Source organism: Lepidochelys kempii, chromosome 1 (assembly GCF_965140265.1).
Source record: "Lepidochelys kempii isolate rLepKem1 chromosome 1, rLepKem1.hap2, whole genome shotgun sequence".
Lineage (NCBI taxonomy): Eukaryota > Metazoa > Chordata > Testudines > Cheloniidae > Lepidochelys > Lepidochelys kempii.
Genome location: NC_133256.1, coordinates 222,629,055 through 222,649,411, shown reverse-complemented (window position 1 = coordinate 222,649,411; position 20,357 = coordinate 222,629,055). Strand labels below are relative to the sequence as shown.

At 40.3% G+C, this 20,357-nt stretch overlaps 1 protein-coding gene across 1 annotated transcript in view; it reads right to left on the bottom strand.

The window, feature by feature from the left end:
• Positions 1–20,357, bottom strand: part of LOC140907760 (potassium voltage-gated channel subfamily KQT member 1-like) — a 744,155-nt gene that overhangs the window by 293,920 nt on the left and 429,878 nt on the right. Inside the window, exons 16-18 of the mRNA XM_073334512.1 lie at positions 8,250–8,325; positions 4,502–4,596; positions 3,421–3,461 (exon numbers count right to left, since the gene is read on the bottom strand). Of these exons, the coding sequence (XP_073190613.1) occupies positions 3,421–3,461; positions 4,502–4,596; positions 8,250–8,325 (212 nt within the window). The remainder of the gene's footprint in view (positions 1–3,420; positions 3,462–4,501; positions 4,597–8,249; positions 8,326–20,357) is intronic.

Here is a 20,357-nt window from a genome sequence, read left to right as displayed (position 1 = left end):
TATATAAAATGATGTCTGCTTAGAGGGCATTTTTTCTTTGCTGGCAGATTTCTTTTTGATCCCACCTTCCTCATCTTTATCCGGGATGGGGTAAAACAGTACTTAAGAAATACTGACTCCCATATCCCACATATTCACCCATTTTAAAAGCCAAATTGATCTGAACACATTTATTAAGCTTCTGAAAGATTCTTCTTCTCCACTTCCAGTTACTGGCTGGAAACAGAATGACACAGAATAAGAAACTCCTGCTAAGTCAACCCAAAAGCAGGAAGAAGTGCTAAAAATCCCACAAGAAAGCCTGTTTCTGGTGAGATTTCCAGTCGTGTTGCACACACATAAGCGGTTCTGATAAGGCACCAACCTTTGGATATTTATTTGAATCTGAACACTGAATCTTTTGTGGCATTATTCTTCCCCTGTGCTCCTGAATGGCCATGGGGATTCTCTGAAGTTGCATGCAAAACCACTGAACTTCATTAGGTGCAGAAGGTGGCTTGTTACTATTTTACATTTTACTATTTGTACTATCTCATAGGTGTTTGTTTTGTTTAGTAAATATTATTGAATCTCCAATTTCACTTTGAAAATGGGACTTAGGCACTTTTCAAAATTTGACCATTAATTATCCAGGTGACTAAGCATTATCTTTGACAAAGGATATTTTTTGGCTTTTTAAAATTTCCAGTCTTTAAGGAATTTTGAGTGAAAACGGCCAATAATTACTTCTAATTAACACAAAGTATTGCTATTATGTATCTGTAATATCTTGTCCATGTTTATGTCATTCACTTGTGAAAGCTGATCTAAAACTAAATCTATAGTATGTATCACACTATGTGTAGTGTTGTCAGTATTGACAACAGAGATTCAAAAGATGTCTGATCTGAAGCTCACTGAGGTCAGTCGAAACATTTCCATTGACTTCAATGGGCTTTAGATCAGACCTTAAGATTCTTTGAATAAAGCTGGTAATAAACCACAAAGAAGTCATTGGGAAGGCAACATTCTTTTTGTATTTTTCTTTTCAATACTTTGATTTTCCCTGCATTTTTATTTCTCTTTTCTTTGCCAGCTATGAATGCAAAAATCCGACAGACTCCATATTGCTGACGAGGGAGATTCTCAGTAATGTCTTTGCTTGAGAAGAATGCACTGTTTAAAAATTCCTTTTTAATGCAAGACTGGCCAGCCATGCCTACGAAAATACGAGGTATCCAGAGGGGATGGGAAAGTGCGAGTGTCTGTCACTGTCAGAAAGGGGCGAAGCTACAACCATTTAGCTGAATTCACCTGAACGTTGTTGAATAAAATAGGGTTGAAATCAAAACCACTCCTGGTTTTAGTTTTGCAAACTAAAACAGCACCCAAAATGAGGTGGGTGAAATCTGGAACTATTTATCTGGACCTACCCATCATTCTTGAACTTAGGGAGGGGGTCAGATAAAAGAAGATATAGATCAGGTAATTTTTGCTCTTTGTCTTGCAAACCCATAACTGAGACACTTAGGTTTTGCAACCTTAAGAACCATCTCCAGTTTCCCTCCTCTCCAGTCAATATTTATGATGCTGTCAGTTCCCCTGTGGGTGCTGCCATATCTGCCTGCAAGTGGCATAACTTTGTAGAGCTGGCAGGCTATGGCGAGTGGCATCATTCTTGGCAGCATCACCTTTGAAAGATGGTTACTTCTGGAAAAGTTGTCTCAGAGCAGCTGTTCAGCACTAAGGCTGTTCCAAGAACCGATTAGCAGAGGAAGTTGTTTAAGTGATGGGTCTGCAATGTTCTTGTCTGGAACAGCAAGCATCACTTCCATAAAATGTCGCCAGGAGCCCTGGTGATCCTAAGTCCGCTCTCAAATAAAGCTGTGCATCATAATCAGGTCTGAAGATGGACTAACAAGAATTTTTTTCTTTCTATTACTGAATATTTGTGTAAACTAAGAAGTTCTCCAAAGACAAATACAATATGAATGCAAAATGAAGGGCAAGATTTTTCATGACAAAAAATTGTAGCAGACCCTAGTTTGAACTGGAATTCCCTCACCGCTCCTCACCCTCCAGGATGGGGTTTTCAGACCATATCACTAGTGTAGGGACTCACTGCCGAACCTGAGGGCTCCTGGTAGTCCAGTGATACCTTATAGACCCCACTCTTCCCCTGAAAAATCTTTGCTTCTAATGTAGTATCCGCATGTGAGCTGCCTTGAATGGAGCTGATTACAGCTCCCAGACAGCCACTGAGGCAGGTTTGGCCCCAAACGGCTTTATTTCAACACTTGTTTAAATCGCTAAAGCTATTTGAGATCATCCAAATAGGCAAAATAGGTTGAAGGAGCTAGGATTTATGGACTAAACTTTAGTAGCCTTGTCTGTGTGATCTGATGCTTAATGAAGCATGGATGGAGAGTACCCAGCTTCACAAATTCTTTGGAATGTTACCCCACAGTTATGCTCTTTACATTCAAATCTCTCTCTTGCTCTCTGCCTTAGATACAAAAACCTGTCTCATAAAACATATTTCAGTCACCTCCAATGCTATGTTCAAGTAATAGCAGATTAGAGCTATAATTTGTAATATTAAACTCAAAGTAAAAAAATGAAACAGAAAAAAAACCAACCCCAAAACCCTGAAGTCTCACAACATTTTTAAAAACTCACTTGCACAATGCACTTTAAAAAAAATAACTCAGGGTGCAAACATACGTAAATGTGTGCAAGCTAGCCAATTTCTTCCCTACAGCTAAACCACAATTGAGCTATGAGGAAGAAGAGCATACCATATATTCCACTTTGCTGCAGGTCCCCTGCAGTGGTCAGCCTTTAAAAGTTTCTTCCATTTTGCAAGATACTACTGTTTCTTGTGTTATTTTTCATTTTAATACAGGGTATATGGGTAAAAAATTTCAAAAACACCTATGCGATTTAGGAGCTTAAATTACATTTTCAATAGTAACTCAGACATTCAGAATCCTAAATCCCATTGACTTTCAGTGAGACTGATGCTTCTAAGTGCCTAAAGTCACTCTGCAAAAATAGGACTTAGGTGCTTTTGAAAATGTTGATCCTAAATCCAAGCCCATAGAATCTTTCAGAAAGGAAGAGACCTTTTTAAGTGTAAATGACATATATCCAAGCCCAGCCAAAATGGTTTAGAAAGCAGTTTGATATGGCAAATCTTATAGTAAGAGAAGTTTTCAGGCCTCTTTGTCCTGGTACACATTTTTAACAGCTGTACTCAATTTCTGTTTAATCCCAGCAGCCCTACATGAATGCCAGGTAGCAATCCTTCTGCAGCTGTACTGGGCCTATTAACTGCGTCCAGCAATTGACTGTATGATTGGTCTACATTAGTCTACCAACAGTTATTTCCACTGAATGATGGAGCCACTCATGTTACAAAAATATATATAGTCATCATACCTGGAAGAAAAAGACCAGGCTTCCCTAAGGAATGATCCAATCTGAAAAGAAAACAGACAATCATTTTAGTTTGCCAGCAGCAGAATTATCATACAACTTATTGTTTTCTGCTTGGAATAGTACACATGCATATTTTACATGCAAAAGAACAGTAGTTTTAAATCAACAGCAAGGCAAGTGAAAATGCTGGTCTTGCATGACTGGATTTACATACAGTCAGCAGTCTCGCCCTTTATACATTGCTATTTGTTGGAATAAAGCTGCATTGATACTGTGGTTTTCCAGAACACTGATATTTTACTTATTTCTTCTGTTTTCGTTTTATAGCTAAAGCAATTTAGACCTGTATTGCACTGAATCCAGTAACTATGAATATCCAGACAAGATGGCTTCTTAATAATATTCATAACTGTTCCCTGAATCACACAGAGACAGGGTGTTGTTTATTTTAAATCATTTTATTTTGAAAAAAGTAGACCCTATCCTGCTCAGTAGGAATTTTGCCACAGGCCTCAGTGGGTGAAAGATCTGGTTCTGGTGTCCTCAGTAACTCATCAATGCACTACAAAGAAAAAAAACAAACCTATGCTGAAAGCCAGAAGTACATGTTTAAGGCAAAATTTCACATGATTGATTCAATAGTTGAGAAAGTATGTGACAGAAAAGTAAGCAAGCAAGAGGAGTAATTGTGGGAGAGGAAAGGGGAAGAATAGGAGATTCAGATAGACAGGCAAGCACAGGTGAAATAATGATTTCTCCCAACCATGGAGAGTCATAGAGAGGAGACAGAAAGGGAAGTCACTATTGGAAGAGTTTTTCTTTTGTGAGAACTGATCAGAAATGCTCACAACCTGCAATAAATTTCACACTATTGACCTCAATTTCTTTTCTTCCCTTTTGATTTTTTGGGGAGGATGTTGACTGTATACAAAAAAGGTTAAAAACTGACTAAGTCAAACCTTGCAGATATCATGATCCCAGCTTGCAATTTTTGACAATTACTGTTCATTAAGTACACATCTCTTCTAAAGCCAGCCGGCACCAGAGAAATCAAATATTTGATTAGACAGACAGGGCATACCTTCTTTGAAGTTCTTTTATGCGAACCATCATATTAAGGTGTCCTTGAGAGTACTGTTCAATTACATCGCGTACATCATACGGTTTTCGAGCTTGCTGTGAAAGGAGTAATATGAGAGACTGTGTCATACCCCTTGTTTTACATCACTCATTTATATCAGTTGGACCATCAGTTTTCATCCTCTAGAGCTTTTTTTGTTTTGCAAAGTTCTCTGTAATTACTGAAAAATATGTTATTCTTAGAAATTACAGAAGTGCATATTCAGCACAGGAACATGGCTGAGCGATACCCATTACTGTCAATAAGAGTCACACCTTTACACTGTCACATGTTGACAAAAATACTGGAGCGTCATAGTCCAGTTTAAGCACAGAACGCCACAGTATGTAATTTAATGAAGGTTACATGTGTGACTTTCCTCAGCTTATTACAGAACCATATAGACGTCATTCTGTCATTATTCCCAACAGTAAAGAGAAGCCCAATTCATAAAGCTTGGATCCAGATTCAAACTCTTCCAAACTTTGGGGATGATTAGTGACAGGGTTTTGGTCTAGATCATTGGTGCGATAGGAGCTTCCTCAAAGCTTGACAGTATTTAGATTTGGAGTTGGTTTGGGCCCATATCTACCCACACGTCCAGATGCAAAAAGGAACAACTAAGATTAAAAATAGAAGTGAAGCTACAAAGGCAAAAAGGCTAAAACTACGGGGTTTCTCTGACTTTTCCTTTTTCTAAGCCTGAGTCCAGCTGCTGCTGCTAACTGCCAGTTGCTGGATATGGCTCCTGAGACAGAATTTAAAAATAAGCTTGGGTAATTTGCATAAAAGGATGCGATTATAAAAGGTACAATATGGACAAATTAGGGGAGGAAAAAGCTGATCTGCTTTTGAAAATATAAGCATTTTCGGAGTCATCAGCCCAGTGGGAAATATGGGGCAAGATGTCTGCCTTTTGGCTTTGGATCAAGAACAAAAAGGTACACGGCAAATCTAGTAATTGAAAATAACTGAAAACAGCTCATTAGTCATCTTGTTGTCTGTTTCCACTCTGCCACAGCTTCAGCCAGAGCCATTAGCATGCACCATTGCACACATGCACAGAACACCTACAGTATGTGTTGGAGTCATGCTTGGAAGGCAGCCATATCGAAATTTCAAATAAAAAGCATGCAACTGGAGTGGAAACAAAGCCTGTAAAATGAAGAAGCAAAAGCTCTTAATGACAAAATATGCTTCTCGTGCTCTTCAGTCAGTAGTTACCTGTAGCATTGGTTTCAACAGGGCTTAGAGTTTTGTTGTTATGTGTAGGGGTATATGTGTGTGTGTGTGTTTAAAGCTTTCAATTTATTGCCATACCACCCCCTCTCCCCCCTGGCTTTCTCAGCTACATTTGTAGTAGACGCTGACACATCACTATTTCTGGCCAGAAAAGCAGGCTATTGTCTTCCCCCAGAGAAACAGTGCCAATATCACTCTTTGGATTGACTGGCAGGGGTGCTTTGAGTGCATTTTGGCTAATTCTCTCTCTCTTCTTTTGGACACTCTCTATTTACAGATGATGCATGGCCCAGAGCCTAAATGTACTAAGTTTTTTATTTTTAAATATGTGTTACCATGTGCATAATTAATTCTCCTCATTCCCAATAAAATTTCACTTCCCCTCCCTAAAACTCTCTTTATCCCTGCTACTAAATCATCAGCACTAAAGCCTTGTGTTGTAAAGTACTCTAAATTGAATGCTGCCTGAGCCCAGTCTAAAGTTTGGAAAGAATCAAGATTAAAAAAAATCCCTCTCCTTCTATTCTTTTTCTTCCATTTTTCCAGTAGCCCTCCTTAGACCTGAACATCATATGCCCTTGCCAATTTCTGGAACAGCGTCCACAGACGTGCCTCAACTAAACACAATCCCTTCTCAAGTTCTGACTGAAAAATACTACAATATACCGTACAACTAGGGGAAGGGTATAATGGAGACCCCCAGGAAAATTTGGCAAATTTGGCAAAACTCCCTGAGCCCAAGTAATCAGGGCCAGCCTTACGGGTGGGCGATGTGGTCAGGGTGGTGCTGTGCCCCAGAGGCAAGGAGTAGGGCAGGCCTGGGGTGCAAGGCCGCAGAAGGGAGTTCAGGGCAATGTGGGGAGGTAGTGTAGCCCGGGAGTGATGGGGTGGAATGATGGGGAGGCAGTGGGGCCAGGGCTGATGGGGGATGGGTGGAAGGCCGGGGGAGGCAGCGTGGCCCAGGGGCAATGCGGGGTAGGTAGGGAGGCGGCAGGGGAGCCAAAATACAAGTTTACCCAGGGCACCATTTTCCCTAAGGCTGGCCCTGCAAGTAATTCTCAGACTCCGCAATACTGGGCTTCTTTCCTCCTTAATTTATCCTTGGTCCAGACCATTTGGACTCAACATTCTAAATCCATCTCAAATTCAGTGTCTTTTGAGTAAAGACATTCGAGCACATCTGAAACTCAAGTCATCTGTATCTGAATTCCCCAAATCTATCTCCAACTCTGGTCTACCTTAGCCTATGTTTTGTATCCATAAGTCATCTGAATATTGATTTCCCAAACTCATCTAATACACAAAGACTTCTAAGCTAGGATATCTTTAAAAAAAGTTACAAACTCAGGTCCTTTGGTTCTGAACATGGCAATCTCATCTCACATTTCTGACCCTTGTGATTACATTTGATCTTAGCTCAAAAAGCCGAGAAGCTTAGGGCTTAAGTCAAACCTGCTTGAAACCTAGTCTCTCCATATTCTCTCTTTTTTATTTTTTATATCACCTCAAAAATCGTATGAAAACTATTAATTAATGGACTGTGTGGGAAACTTGTAGCCAGATTTTTAGAAGTAATTAGCCTCCACATATTTTATTGAACTTCGTGAGCGCTGGAAGTACTCAGCGCCTTTGAAAATCAGGTCACTAGTTACTACAAGAAGAATATCATAATTAAATTAATACTAAAAGTGCTATTGTAATGGGAAATTAGGGAATTAGACCTTAGGCAGGTGAATGAAAAAGAGTTCCCAAAGTGACAAGCGATTTTGGGTGCTTCAAATTTTGGATGAATAACTTGAGAGTCCTTAAAGAAAGTGAATGTTCAGAGAGTGGACGCTCAGTACTTTCTGAAAATCAGGCCCCTTTAAGATGTCTTAAGTTGGGCATTCAAAACCATTAGTCATTTTGGAAAATCTTGATCGTGATTTTGAAATCAACATTGTATTATATACTACTAAAACAATTAAATCTATTTTGTTGCACTCAAACTATTCTCCAGTCTATTTTTCAGACGTTTACTAGATGATCATCACATAAAATTCATATACAACTGCATTGTAGCAGGACCCTCTATGTAGTCTTTTCTGTTTGTTAAACAATACACATGAGCATATTGATAGTTTTATAAGGATAGTTTCAAAAGGAAAAACCTGATAATTTTTAAACTACTCTAGAAATTAAAGGTGCAACAAAAAAAGATGAGTGAAAAAGAATGATGGGGCTGATTCTAGAAATGCTGAAGTGTTCTGGAGCACTACACTGACGTTAACTAGGAGTTCTGTACAATTGTGAAATTTGCCCCTATGTAGAAGGCAAGCATGAAGCCTAGTGTTTAAATACATAGGCCTTTTCCCAGCCTTATGCTAAAGGGCCAATTGCACCCACTGAGCATTTTCAAAGTCCAACCCATTGTTCCCCCCCTTGCTTATCTTTCTCATTTGTCCCTCTTGTTAATATTGCTGCTTACCTGAAATTTTCTTCTGGCTACAAAATATTGCATTCTCCTTATGACTTTGACAGCTATTCGGTGTGCTTCAGTTAACCTGCCGAATAAAACACACAAAAAGAAAAAAAAAAAAAAAGAAAAATAACAGAAGATGACTGTAAGCAATGAACTACAACATGTCCTAATACTTTTCTACAATGCAAATTTATAACACAATATATTTAGCACATATGCCTCTTTTGTTCCATTGCCTTGCCTTCTTCTATAGTTCTGGCTCTAAGTAAAATAAATTGATAAGAGAGACAGTAGAAGCAGGTGTACAAAGATAAAATGTGTGGGGGATTAGACAGGATTACTGTCATTGCATATAACTGGCATCAGTTCGAAGAATGTGAAATGTTTTTAGAACCATGACCACATTCCTTATTTTGCTTTTATTGAATGGTTGCCCATGAGCTCCAGAGCATGGAAATTAAGTCCTTTGAAAAGTGCTTTGATTCTTCGGAGGAGGGGGGCAGGAGGAGAGAACAACAAACCACAAGATTTGAAACAAGCCTAACACAACACACATACATATATTACATACTATGTGTGTGTGTGTGTGTATCTGTATGAACAGATACATAGACACCCCCCACACTCATATATAACAGTTACACACATATATCAATATCATATCACACACAATATATTTAGCAAATATCATCCTCCCAATCATTCAAAATTGGTGAGATGAGCAAAGTTGTATTTATCCTCCCAAGCTGGCGACACTGCTCAGAGGGCAATACTCTATGTTGACATCATCACTGACATCTGATGACAGCCTTGAAAAGGCCAGCCAGCATGGTGACTGGATCCGCCAAGTATCCTGAAAGCAGAGCCAACTGCCTCTCCCCTACCGTCACTCACTGGGGAAAGGAGCCGGCAGGCGGCCCTGGTTTCTCCTGCTCTGAGGTGCCCCTTTCAGAGTGAAGGCCTTAAAGACGTAATGATTTCAGTGCATTACAAACGAAATAGTGCCCATACCAAAGCAGCACTTTAAAATTGTTCGTTGATTAAATCATTCCTGTTGATTTGGCAATGTACCACAATCTGAGGAATATATTTTTTTAAACCTCAGGGAAATATTTTACTGTTATTTCTATCTAAGCAAGTCACTATTTGCAGTTTAAAAATATATATTTATACACAGAGTGTCTGTATGAAATGTGTATATATACACAATACAACCCCCTCCCCAGCAAATTGTATAGACATAAACACATAGAGAGAGCATTGCAGAGTCAAAAAATTAAGCAAGTGAGCTGGATTCCAAAACTTCTTGTGTGTCATCAACAGAATTGTTATGTTCCAATCATTAAACAAGTGCCACTGACAGCTTACTAGTAGTTTGGCCTATAGGACCTTTATTATGACAAAAGGAAAGCACCGAGCTTGGCTCACAGAGCTCCAGCTAAGATTGTATGGCTTGTGATTAAGAGGCAAATGTCTTTTTGTCTGTAAACTAAGTACATTTGATACAGAAATCGTCGACAGTTACTAAACACAATGCAATTTTAAAAAGAGTAGCACCCCAGAACCCTAAACATTACCTACAGGTAATGAGAGCCTGAAACAAACATCTAGATCTGGATATCCTGATATCTGTATGCACCTATAGGCAGGGCCGTCCCTAGCCATTTTGGTGCCCTACGCAGCCCCCCAGGCTGTGTGGGGCTCCAGGCCTCCGGGAGGGTGGGGGAGAGAGACTGGCCCCAAGCCTCTGCGGGGGGAGGGGCTGGAGGGCAGGGGGGAAAGCCCCCCCCCAGCCCCAGGCCGCTCCGCTCCCCTGGCTCCCAGCCTTGGGGGGCTAGGGGGAACTGCCCCCCAGCACTTGCTGGTGGCGCAGCTGAGAGCCTGGGGAGAGGAGCAGGCTGGGGCCAGGTTGCTCCACTTACCATATGGTGAGTGCAGGCCTGACCCCTGCAGAAGTCCTCAGTGGAGTGGGGGCGGGGCTGGAGCAGCACGCAGCTGCGCAGGGCACCAGGAAATGTGGTGCCCCAAATTTCCTGGTACCCTACGCAGCTGCGTACTTTGCATATGGGTAGGGACGGCCCTGCCTAGAGGGTTCATTAAGTGCAGTACAAGGAAATGGGTTCTGCAAGGCAAAACCAGCTCCAAACAGATACAGCCAATAGAAAATAGACATGGGTGAAGTCCTTTAAGTCCAATCCTCCCCTGTCGGCAAAGATCTGTTCCCTACAATACATTCTCTAGTGCACTGTCAAGTTTTAAATGTCTCAAGTGATCAAGTTGCCCTTTGGAGGCTATTACACAATTTAACAGGCCCCACTACTAGAAAAGGGTATTTATTTATGAAATAAAGTAAGAGAAACACCCGATTTTAATACAAAGACATTCAGTGTGGGATTTTCAAAAGGACTCAGTATTGACCAGACTCTGCTCCTAATGGTAAAACTCCTACGGACTTCACTGGGAACACGATGGGGCTGAGTGCTTTTGAAAATCCCATCCATATCTGGAGAGCAAATTATTGCTCATATTTAATGATCCCTAGCTGTGAAACAGAAGCACAAACATATGAAATTCTATTTTAGTGGGAAAAAAACTACAGCATGAAGAGGTGCACATCCAGAGCTGAGATATGTATGTTATCGGAATTACCCCAATAAATCCATAGACACATACTGTCTCCTGAAGATACACATTTAACTGCTACACCCTAGTGGTGAGTGATATTCTGTTCTTAAAAATCATGTTACCCTTGAATGCTGGGTAACCACACTCAACATTGATTTTGAATAGAAAAACATCTATTGTGGGGTTAGATGATGCAGATGGATCTAAATTGCAGTGCAAGTCATATACCGTACAGTTTTGTAAGGAAACAGGCCCAGTGGTGCCAGAACCAGAGGGAGGGGAGCAGGGGACCATGCCCTCCCCCACTTTTTAACATGGACATAGTTTGGGGGACAGGAGGTGGTGTTGCTCCCCAAACTGCAGGCCTTGTGCAAGTGCGGAGTGCCCCCCCAAACTGCACCCTTGCCCACTGGCCCCCAAATTATGCCCAAGTTAAAAAGCGGTCCCATGGCCTTCCCAGTTCCGGCACCAGTGGCCCCCCTCTTCTACAAAGGTTCCCGTGCCCTTGAACAGGCCCGTCTACAAAGTTATGAATTCCCAAGCTTTGATCACTTTGAGTCACAGCCTAAAATGTTTTTTGCAGTTAGGACTAAGTTGTGGCTATTAGGCACTGCAAAGGGGATGATGCAGAGCCTGGCATACAGGTCTTCTTAACTGTTTCTTCTCTGTCCCCCAGTGGTGCACCTGAACTGCTTCTTGTACTGTCCCCACCCTGCACTTGCATATGCACACACCTGCGCATTCATACACACACAGGCAAAGGACAATCTGGTCTTTCACTTAATATTTTGATATGTAAATTACTTGGCCTTAATATAGCCTTCTGCACAAATCTGTAATGACAGACTCATTTCTGTAAACATTATGCGTGTGTAAAGTACCTTTCACCCAAGGATCTCAGAGGCACTCCACAATACAAAACATTAATTAACCTCTTAACCCCTTTCTCTAAGCATTGTTATTATTATCCCTATTTAGATTGAGACACAGAGTTTATGTCTGTTATCCAAATGTACTGTGAGTTAGTGGCAGATCTAAGAACAGAACGCCGGAGTCCTGATTCCCAGTCCTCCGCTTTAAGCTCTAATTCAGGAAAGCATTTAAGCAGGTGCTCGAGTCCCATTGACTTGTTAAGCACATGCTTAAATATTCTCCTGAATAAGGATGCTTTCCTGTAACAAGGCTTTAAATGATCATATGACACACCTTTCATAATCGAGATTTACTTTTAATTAAATTCCTTTAAATTTCTTTGTGTTATTTATTCTTGTAATTGTAGCCTTTTTCAGTTAAGGTTTTTTATTTAATATTGTGAATAGTTCTGAAAAAAGCAGCTGTGGGTTACTGTCTAAGAAGAGAACTTTACGGTTTTTTAAAAAGGAATTTTATGTCAGGGATCACTGATGAAACTGGGTCCCAAATGTGTCACGTGTAGTCAATTCATACACTAAAAATAATTATTTGGGGCAATCAAAACTAGATCTGTACTGATTTTTTTCAGTATTTGTTTTCAATTTTTCTATAAAAAAACCACTCAGACCAGAGTAAATACCTTTATGTATATATGGTATGAATAGGTATAGGAATGTATACCTAAAGGTATGAATATATATATATATATATTCATACCTTTAGGTATACATTCCTATACCTATTCATATATCCTGGGTGAACCCCATAGTGATAATGCTTCAGGGATGACAAGGAAGCCGTGATCACGCCCAGAAACTCATTCATCCAGCTTCTTAACATTAAATGTAAAAAAGAAACACTCAATAGCCCCATCATTAATGCAAACTTAAGCATCAACAGCAAAATTAATATTTACACATTGTACATCCTGTAAACTTTATAGTATGCAATTTATGATAAAAATTGAGCCAGTTGAGGAGCTTCATGGTTGTCACTGTGCTGGACACCTTAGAAACTCAGAGGGGCCAAGTGACAGCAGGGAAAAAATCAATCCAAGTCACAGGAAATGAGCACTTGAGCTAAATAAGAATAAAAATCTGTGTTAACTCTCAGCATTATAGTGCCTATGAAACTGTTGAGAAGTTCTGATTCTATCCAGCAGAGGGCAATGACATACATGCAGAGGCTACTGAGCATACTATGAAGTTGTTTTGTAATTTCCTCGGACATTTTTATGTGCAAAACCAAGCAAAAGCAACAGTCCTCATTAAGTACAATGTCCAGGCTGAGTCAAGTTTTGAAGTCGTTATTTTTGCAAGAGTCCCATTCAAAAGTGTGTGGTTAGAATTTTATCATCAGGCAAAAGTGTATTTTTTCACTCTCTCGAACTCAGAAACAGCTGAAGGATATTGTTGAAGCCTTCCCCAAAACATTTGCATTTTGGCGTAGAACAACAAAGGAAAATTTCAGTCCAAGTGGTGACAGTACTGGAAAGTTATGAGCACATAAAAACAAGAGCCAATAATGGAAACTTTTTTCATCTTTAACTATAATGGGTACTACCTCTGCTGCAGTAATACAGACTTGGATCTATAAATAGACCCTGACATCATCTTTAGGTATGTCCTTGAGACAGGCCCAAAGCCTCGGGCTAATTTGCACAATAGTGAGCGTCCCTTACCTCTTTGCAAATTGGCTCCTTCACAAGCTAACCAGTTTGAAGGACAGTCATACCTATTGTGTGGGGGTGGTGAGGGGGGGACTCTCATAGATCCAAGAGCCTCTCTCCCCCTAGGCATTGCCTGTGGAGCTGCTAGCACATAGGTGCCGTGGGTTGGGGAAAGAGAGAAGGGGGATGGGGGCGAAACAGGTCTTTATTTTATGAGCACACCATTCTGCAAAATGTTGATGTTGAGTGGCTGTGCCCTCTTGCCAACAACTAATCTGGTGGATAAGGGGCAAAGGGCCCCCTCTTTACTGGCTGACATAGTTTTCCCCTCCTTAGGATTTGAATACATCTGTGTGGCTACAGAGCCTGGCTGGACCGCACAGCTGTTGGAGGCACCATGGCCCCATGTTTGGGTCCTTAACATGTGGCACAGAGAGTATTATGAAAAGTTGCTACTTTTAAGTTAGAAAACTTGGACACATTAAAAAATTTTAAATAAAGAAAGGAAGTAGCCCAAGTCAAAGAAGCTGAACATTTTCAATTTAAAAATTTAAACCAATGGGGAAAGAGGTAGATAATCCAATCCAAAACTCCTCTGGAAACTATTCATGAACTTTTTTTTTTTTTTTTAAATACCACTTGGTTAAAAATATAGCTTAGCCAGCTCAAGCTCCCTTCTTTCATAGTTTACATCCAGTCTGATAACTTTCAGCCTGATGTGCATTGAAACAGCCAAGTAATATTTTTAGGTGGAAAAGAGGGTTTATAGTAGACCTGGGAAGGACCCTAAACGAGAGAAGTACGAGAGAAGTATTCCTTTCTAATGCTGAAGCACAACAGGAGTCTCAAAAGCACTACTGGCTATTGATTTCCCTGTGTATGCACCTTTCAATCCGGAAGGTTTTTATCCTTAGCAGTCACTTAAAATGTAGAAATAAAGGAAGGGTTTTATCCAGGATGTCCTGTTTTTATGGCTGCAGATAGCGAAATATACATTCCACAGTGATTTTCCTGCAGTTTATTCAGGTGTCGTGAATTAAAGGAGCTATTTAGTGTAACCTACTGCTTTGATCAAGTACTGTGGCAAATAAAGGCCACTTCATCTAGGTTAATTACAGCTCTCTGACCCAATTTGCAAAACTAGTTTGAGGATACACACTTACAGTACCATATTTACTCAGATTACTGCGGAGATTAATTCATTTCTTACATATGGCTGCTTAACAGCAAAAATGAAAAAAAAATCATGCTAGCTCTGTCTTTATACTGGGTCTTTGAATAACGCCATAATTCCTGCCTGTAGCGACATATGATATCTTTTCTGGGGTTTTTCACCTGACTTCATTTTTTTAAATCAGCACAAACATAGACTAGGTCAGGGATTGCAACTGAAAAATAAAGGAGTATTTTGAACTCCTCATTCCTATATTTGCCTTTTTGTTCTCCTACCATGTTTTACCAAAAGTATCTACTTTCATTTGCTGTAGCTGTGAAAGGGCTTTGAATCTCAAATCATTGCTGTAATTTTCCCTCACATATACAACTGCCAAATACAGATGAATATTTTAGCAGCTAAAACAGAAGGGAGGCCTTGGATGAGATTAATGTCAAAAGTATGATCAGAAACAAAACAAAGCAAAAGGAAAACTTCAGACTCATAGGGCTCAACTCTGCCTTCAGCTGTGAGAAGCATGGGGCTCTTGTTAACTTCAGAGTGAAGATCTTCCATTAAGCTTCAATTGACTCCCATTAACTGAGCCTAGAATTTAGCACATGAAATTTGTAACAGGAGCTCCCACTCTTTGGATAATACTCAAAATATTTGAATTAAAAAATAATGTAAATAATGTGGGATGATGCAAACTATAGCCTCAAAGTTGCAAGTTTGGCAACTTTGCAAACTTGCTGTAAAGACAGTGTGGGGTCCAATCACATGGAGTCACTTTCAGGATCAGGATCTTTAACAGGTAGCGGGGGGTGGGCAGCAATATCATTACAAGATTAGGAATAGAAAAAAAGAAAACTGTTTCTTTATTGGTGGGGAGAGATGTTTAAATAACTGGAAAAATAAAAATGTCAAAAAAAGAAAATGGGTCTCATCCTAAAAATAAATAATAAAAAAAAATGTTGGTTTCAGGTTGGCTGAGCCAGACATTTCACGCTTTGTTTACAGCTCAGACAGAACACAAGGTCTGTGTTGATCCTGGATATTTTTATCTACCAAGATCAGAGAAAGCCAAAACTAGAACCTTACAGGTGAACCCCTTCAAATGGTTCTGGTCCCAGAGCTCATTCAACGCTAGAAGTAGCCTTTCAATGTGACTGCAACTTCTTGAAAAAAAAAAAAGTCAGTCTTGTAGCATTTCATTTAAACCTCGTGAAAACATCATGATCACCTGATTAGAGGGCCTATAAAGGCAGCAAAGGAGCCAGCCAGTGGAACAGGAGCCAGCAAACAGAGCTGAAATCAGGAGCATTTGAGTGGGAGTTTATAAGGGGAACTTGGGAGAGGAAGTGTGTGGCGTTCTACTTCTGCTTTGGTGTTTGGTTGGTTGGTTTGTTTTTGTTTTTTTTCTTTTCCTTGACAGGAGCTTAGGCAGGAAGGCTATGACAGACACAGAGACAGCAGTGGTAGTGACCCAGTGAATGGAAGAGATAATGAAGATGACCAGATGTGAAAGCTGCGGGATGTACATGATCCTGGAGCAGGTACCCAAAAAGAGCTTTGTTTGTATGGATTGCCTCCTGATAGAGCTGATGGAAGAGAAGATCCAAGGTTTGGAGATGCAGGTGGAAACTATCATTGAGTTTTGAAAGGGATTTAAGCAGATGATGGAGGGAAAACAAGAGGAGGTGGAAGGAAAAACTCAAGACTCTCAGATGCAAGCTGGACTGGGGACTGTGAGGGGAGACTGCCAGGTGAGGAAAGTGGCCAGTGGAAGCATGTGACTATGAGAACCAAGCAGATGAAAAGACTGGCTAGCAAAGGAGAAATAGAGTTCAGGTTTTCTGAGTTGGAAAATGAAGAAGGGGCACAGCAGGCAGTAACAGAAGATGGGAGGGCAAAGGAGAAGAGAAAAGTAGCTAGTCCCCCAAGAAGAGGGGAAGAGTCAATGTAGATACCCAGAGTGCAGAGGCCCAGGAGGATACAGGTTGACTTACAGAAGATTGCAAGGGAGAACAAAAGACAAGACAGAAAGAACAGGAGGAAGGCCAGAGAATTGCACGAACACCAGGAACAGGCCAGTCTCAGTGACTGGTGACTCCCTACTAAGAAGAACAGACTTGCCTGTCACCAGAGCTGATCAGGAGAACAGAAGGGTGTGCTGTCTGCCAGGAGCTAAGACACAGGATGTGGACCTGAGGCTGAAGAGAATCCTAATGGGAGCAGAAAAAAATCCATCTTCACATAAGAAAAAATGATACTGCCAAATTCTTCCTAGAATACATGAAGGGAGACTATGCCAGGTTAGGGAGGTTGCTTAAAAAAATTGAGGCTCAGGTGATCGTCAGTGGGATTCTACCCTTCCCTAGAGAAGGAGAATAAAGGCGAGACAAGATCATGATGATCAACAGATGGCTCGGGCAGTGGTGCTATAAGGAGAGCTTTGGGATGTTCAACCACAGGGACAGAGGACTGTTCTCATGGGATGGACTCAACCCGAGCAGGAGGGAAATAGACTTCTGGGATGGAGGTTGGCACAACTGACTAAAAGAGCTTTAAACTAGGAATCTGGGGAAGACAATTGGTAGATGCTCATGTAATCTCCGTGCCTGATTCTAATATCGACTGTGAGGAAAATCAGATAAGAGAGATAGCAATGAAGAAAGAAAGCACAAGGGGTAGAGAATGGACATTAAGAGGAAAGATAGTGCCAATACCAAAGAAGCTAACAGTCAGGTAGGCGATAATGGCAGTAGAGTGATTGTACCCAATCAGGTGAGGAATCTTGGCAAAGCCAAGCAAAAACAACTAATATCTCTATGTCAATGCAAGGAGACTGAATAACAAACTGGAGGAACTAGAACTACTGATGAAGGAAGTTAAACTAGGTATTACCGAGATAACATAAACATGGTAGATAAAAGTCATGACTGGAGTACAGGTATTGAAAGGTATGTGCTGTACAGGAAAGAGAGAAATAAAGGAAATGTGTGGAGTAGCATTGTATATTAATGATGAGGTAGACTATGAAGAAATTAAAATTGATGGAACAGATAAAATAGACTGAGTAAAACCATTTTGGGGAAGAAAGTTACTGGAGGGTCCCCTGGGATAGTGTTTGGGGTATGCTACAGACCCCCAGGACCTGTTGTGGATATGGATAGAGACCTTTTTAATGAAATAAATACTAGTGGGAATTGTGTGATTATGGGAGACTTTAACTTCCCAGATGTAGATTGGAGGACAAGTGCTAGCAATAATAGTAGGGCCCAGATTTTCCTACATGTAATAGCTGACAGATTTATCCACCAAATAGTCTCAACCAACAAAAGGTCACACCATTTTAGATTTGGTATTGGAGACTAGTGAGCACTGATTGTTAGGAGACATCCTGGATTCTAGTGATCATGAGCTAATTCAGTTTAAACTAAATGGAGGGATAAACAAAAACAGATCTGCAACTAGGGTCCCTGATTTCAAAAGAGAAATCTTTAAAAAAATTAAAGGGATGGAGTTAGGGAGGTGGACTGGACTGAAGAACTCAAGGACGTTAGTGTAGAGGAGGCTTGGAATTATTTTAAATCAAAATTGCAGAACCTATTTGAAGCCTGCATCCAAGCAAAGGGGAAAACAATCATAGGGAAGGGATGTAGACCAAGCTGGATGACCAGGCATCTCAAACAGGTGATTAAGAGAAAGCAGAAAGCCTACAAGGAATGGAAGATAAAACAGATTAGCAAGAAAAGCTAGCTCCTGGAGGTCAGAAAGTGTAACGATAAAGTAAAAACTGCCAAAAGCCAAGCAGAGTTGGACTTTGCAAAGGGAATGAAAACCAATAGTAAAAGGTTCTATAGCCATATAAATAAATAAATACATAAAAAAAACATGGAAAGAAGAAGTGGGACCGCTAAGCAGCACTGAGGATGGGGTAGAGATTAGAGATAATCTAGGCATGGCCCAACACCTAAACAAATATTTTACCTCAGTTTTTAATAAGGCTAATGAGGATCTTAGGACAGCGGCAGGCTGACTAATGGGAATGAAGATATGGAAGCAGAAATTACCACATCCAAGGTGGAAGTCAAATTTAAACAGTTTAATGGGACTAAATTGGGACTCCTGGATAATCTTGATCCAAGAATATTAAAGGACCTGGCACATGAAATTGCAAGCTCAAGAGCAAAGATTTGTAATGAATCTGTAAACTCGGGAGTGGACTGGAGAATTGCTAATATAGTACTTGTTTTTAAGAGAAGAAAAAAAGTGATCCAGGAAACTACAGGCCTGTTAATTTGACCTCACTTGTATGAAAGGTCTTGGAAGAACTTTTGAAAGAAAAAGTAGTTAAGGACATAGAGGTAAATGGTAATTGGGATAAAATACAACATGGTTTTACAAAAGGTAGATCGTGCCAGACCAACTTGATCTCCTCCTTTGAGAAGATAACTGATTTTTTAGACAAAGGAAATGCAGTAGATTTCCAGTAATCTACCTGGATTTCAGTAAGGCATTTGATACAGTTCCACATGGGAAATTATTAGTTAAATTGGAAAAGATGGGGATTAATATGAGAACTGAAAGATGGATAAGGAACTGGTTAATGGGGTGACTACAAAGGATCGCACTGAACAGTGAACTGTCAGGCTGGAGGGAGGTTACTAGTGGAGTTCCTCTGGGACTGGTCTTGGGACCAGTATTATTTAAAATTTTTATTAATGACCTTGACATAAAAAGTGGGAGTGTGTTTAATAAAATTTGCAGATGACACAAAGTTTGCAGGTATTGCCAATACGGAGGGAGGACTGGAATATCTTAGAAGAAGATCTGGATGACCTTGAAAACTGGAGTAATAGAAATGGCATGAAATTCAATAGTTCAAAATGTAAGTTCATGCACTTAGATACTAACAAGAATTCTTGCTATAAATTGGGGATTTATCAGTTGGAAGCAACAGAAGAAGAGAAAGACGTGGGTGTATTGGTTGATCACAGAATGAGTATGAGCTGCTAATGTGATTCAGCTGTTAAAAAAGCGAATGCAGTCATTGGAAGCATCAGGCAAGGTATTTCCAGTATAGACAGGGAAGTATTTGTACCATTGTACAATACACTGGTGAGACCTCATTTGGAATATTGCATGCAATTCTGGTCTCCCATGTTTAAGAAAGATGAATTCAAACTGGAACAGGTGCAGAGATGGGCTACTAGGATGATCCACAGAATAGAAAACCTACCTTATAAGAGGAGACTCAAAGAGCGTGGCTTGTTTAGCATAACCAAATGAAAGATGAAGGGAGATATGATTGCTGTCCATAAATACATCACAGGGATAAATAGCAGGGAGGGGGAAGAATTATTTAAGTTAAGCACCAATGTTAACACAAGCACAAATGAATTTAACCTGGCCATCAATATGTTTAGACTTGAAATTAGATGAAGGTTTCTAACCATCAGAAGAGTGAAGTCCTGGAACAACCTTCCAAGGGGAATATTGGCAGTAAAAACCCTAATTGGCTTCAAGACTGAGCTTGATAAGTTTATGGAGGGAATGGTATGAAGAGACTGCCTACAATAGTAGGTAGCCAATTTGTGACTGCTAGTAGCAAATATCTTCAATGGCCGTTAATAGAATGCTAGCTGGGGAGGGCTCTGAGTTACTACAGAGAATTCTTTCCCATGTGTCTGGCTGGTGGGTGTCGCCCACATGCTCAGGGTCTAACTGATCACCATACCTGTGGTCAGGA